Consider the following 2657-nt stretch of genomic DNA (forward strand, 5'->3'; position numbering starts at 1 on the left):
TAAATATAAATATATAGAGAGAGTTTATAGAGAGAGAGAGAGAGAGAGAGAGAGTGAGGAGAGAGAGAGAGGGTATATATATATATATATATATATATATATATATATATAGAGAGAGAGAGACAGAGAGAGACCACATCGTCCATCACTATGACAGGACAACCCCTCACCAGGCAGCAGATAGGCAACACCAGTTCTGGTTTACTTCTCCTGAGTCTTGGCTGAGTCTTGGCTGTGTCCTGGCTGAGTCCTGGCTGTGTCCTGGCTGTGTCCTGGCTGTATCCTGGCTGTGTCCTGGCTGAGTCTTGGCTGTGTCCTGGCTGTGTCCCGGCTGTGTCCTGGCTGAGTCTTGGCTGTGTCCTGGCTGAGTCTCGGCTGTGTCCTGGCTGAGTCTTGGCTGAGTCCTGGCTGAGTCCTGGCTGAGTCCTGGCTGAGTCCTGGCTGAGTCTTGGCTGTGTCCTGGCTGTATCCTGGCTGTGTCCTGGCTGAGTCCTGGCTGAGTCTTGGCTCTCCTGGCTGTGTCCTGGCTGTGTCCTGGCTGAGTCTTGGCTGAGTCCTGGCTGAGTCCCGGCTGTGTCCTGGCTGAGTCTTGGCTGTGTCCTGGCTGAGTCTTGGCTGTGTCCTGGCTGAGTCTTGGCTGAGTCCTGGCTGAGTTCTGGCTGAGTCCTGGCTGAGTCCTGGCTGAGTCTTGGCTGTGTCCTGGCTGTGTCCTGGCTGAGTCTTGGCTGAGTCCTGGCTGTGTCCTGGCTGAGTCTTGGCTGTGTCCTTGCTGTGTCCTGGCTGTATCCTGGCTGTGTCCTGGCTGAGTCCTGGCTGAGTCCTGGCTGAGTCTTGGCTGTCCTGGCTGTGTCCTGGCTGTGTCCTGGCTGAGTCCTGGCTGTGTCCTGGCTGAGTCTTGGCTGTGTCCTGGCTGAGTCCTGGCTGTGTCCTGGCTGAGTCTTGGCTGTGTCCTGGCTGAGTCTTGGCTGTGTCCTAGCTGAGTCTTGGCTGTGTCCTAGCTGAGTCTTGGCTGAGTCTTGGCTGAGTCCTGGCTGAGTCCTGGCTGAGTCCTGGCTGTGTCCTCAACTCCTGGACAGTCTGTGGTGCAACGTGGCTGAGATCTGGGACCTGTGGAGTTGTTCTGTGTTGGAGTGTAACGTGGACAATGGTTTTACAGGACTCAGCCAGGACTGGTTTTACAGGACTCAGCCAGGACTGGTTTTACAGGACTCAGCCAGGACTGGTTTAACAGGACTCAGCCAGGACTGGTTTTACAGGACTCAGCCAGGACTGGTTTTACAGGACTCAGCCAGGACTGGTTTTACAGGACTCAGCCAGGACTGCTTTTACAGTAAAGCTAGTGAAGTTCATAAACGTACAACAACAACAACAACAACAATAACAAATAATAATCTGTTTTGGGGTGAATTGTTTGTAGAAATGAAACATTTGATTGTTGTCAACATTCCCAAAATAAAACAGATAACAGTGTTTCTGTTATGAAACGTAGAACATTAAGTAAGAACAGACACATCTAATGATGAAATCACTCGTCTGAACAACAACAATAAGGTTGACATGTTGTGTGTATAGAATACAGAGGCACAGTCATGTCATGACACCAAATAGGGAGTTTGAAGATGTTTATTGCCACTAAATAATGAAACGACTTAGTCCCCCCCCTAATAAACCTGCTGTTATGTGCTCTACTGTTGTATTTACAGATATACTAAAAGTCCAACATTTCACTCAGCCTAACAATTAAAATTCTGAATTAGTTTCATGATTAGCATGCAGCTATGGCGTTATCGAGTTATCCGCCAAAAAAACAAAACACAGCATTTCCATTGGAATTATGGGAGATGTTTTTCGTATTCTGAAAGTCCAAAATGGAGGAGGTTGTTTGTGACCGTGTGACATGAGCAGCTTCTTCCTTCTACAGTACATGCAAAAAAAAGGATATATTCAGCATTTCAGGGACAATCTGCCTCACAACGTAACAAAATAAATCATTACTGAATAACCTTTTTCCTACTTAACACAGACCCTTCAATCGCTACGTAGGATCGAAAATAATCTGTATAAAATAAATAAAATCCAAAATCATGCCAATATAAAAATGTAATTTAAAAACAACAACATTTTAAATGCTCAGTTCTACATCAGAGTGTTTCAACAACTGAGTTGGTCTTCTTCTACAGAAACTACAATGACAATCAGACCTTCGTTTAGTTGAAACTCATTAAGAACGACCGAACACAAAGGGATAAGATAAGTACAACGCTTTCCTTCCTTCCTTCCTTCCTTCCTTCCTTCCTTCCTTCCTTCCTTCCTTCCTTCCTTCCTTCCTTCCTTCCTTCCTTCCTTCCTTCCTTCCTAATGAGTACTTTGTGCTTAACAGTTTTCCTTCAAAATCACATAAATAACATTTATTTATTTTTTATTTTTTTAAATAATTATCTTCAGACCAGTGCTTAATTTGTATATTTGGAGGCGCCAGAACAACAAAAAAAAGTGAGTGCTAGAGGGGATTGTCCTGGGGAGTTCTGAGGTAGCAGAACGCAGGAGAGAGAAATCCCCTTTATAATAAAGCACAGAATACGTAGCATCACATTTGCGTTGTGGCATGGAGCAGTTAGAGTAGAGGCACTTACACAAGTCATACACACGGGGAACAT

General features: G+C 45.6%; 1 protein-coding gene across 1 annotated transcript; it reads right to left on the bottom strand.

The window, feature by feature from the left end:
- Positions 1 to 201: 201 nt before the first annotated feature.
- Positions 202 to 2657, bottom strand: LOC118944031 (protein PBMUCL2-like). Its single transcript, XM_036961539.1, has 2 exons — positions 2634 to 2657; positions 202 to 972 (listed from the first exon to the last, which is right to left on the bottom strand). Exons 1-2 carry the CDS (start codon positions 2655 to 2657, stop codon positions 202 to 204), a joined length of 795 nt encoding a protein of 264 aa, XP_036817434.1.

This window comes from Oncorhynchus mykiss, chromosome 2, assembly GCF_013265735.2.
Source record: "Oncorhynchus mykiss isolate Arlee chromosome 2, USDA_OmykA_1.1, whole genome shotgun sequence".
Classification (NCBI taxonomy): Eukaryota; Metazoa; Chordata; class Actinopteri; order Salmoniformes; family Salmonidae; genus Oncorhynchus; species Oncorhynchus mykiss.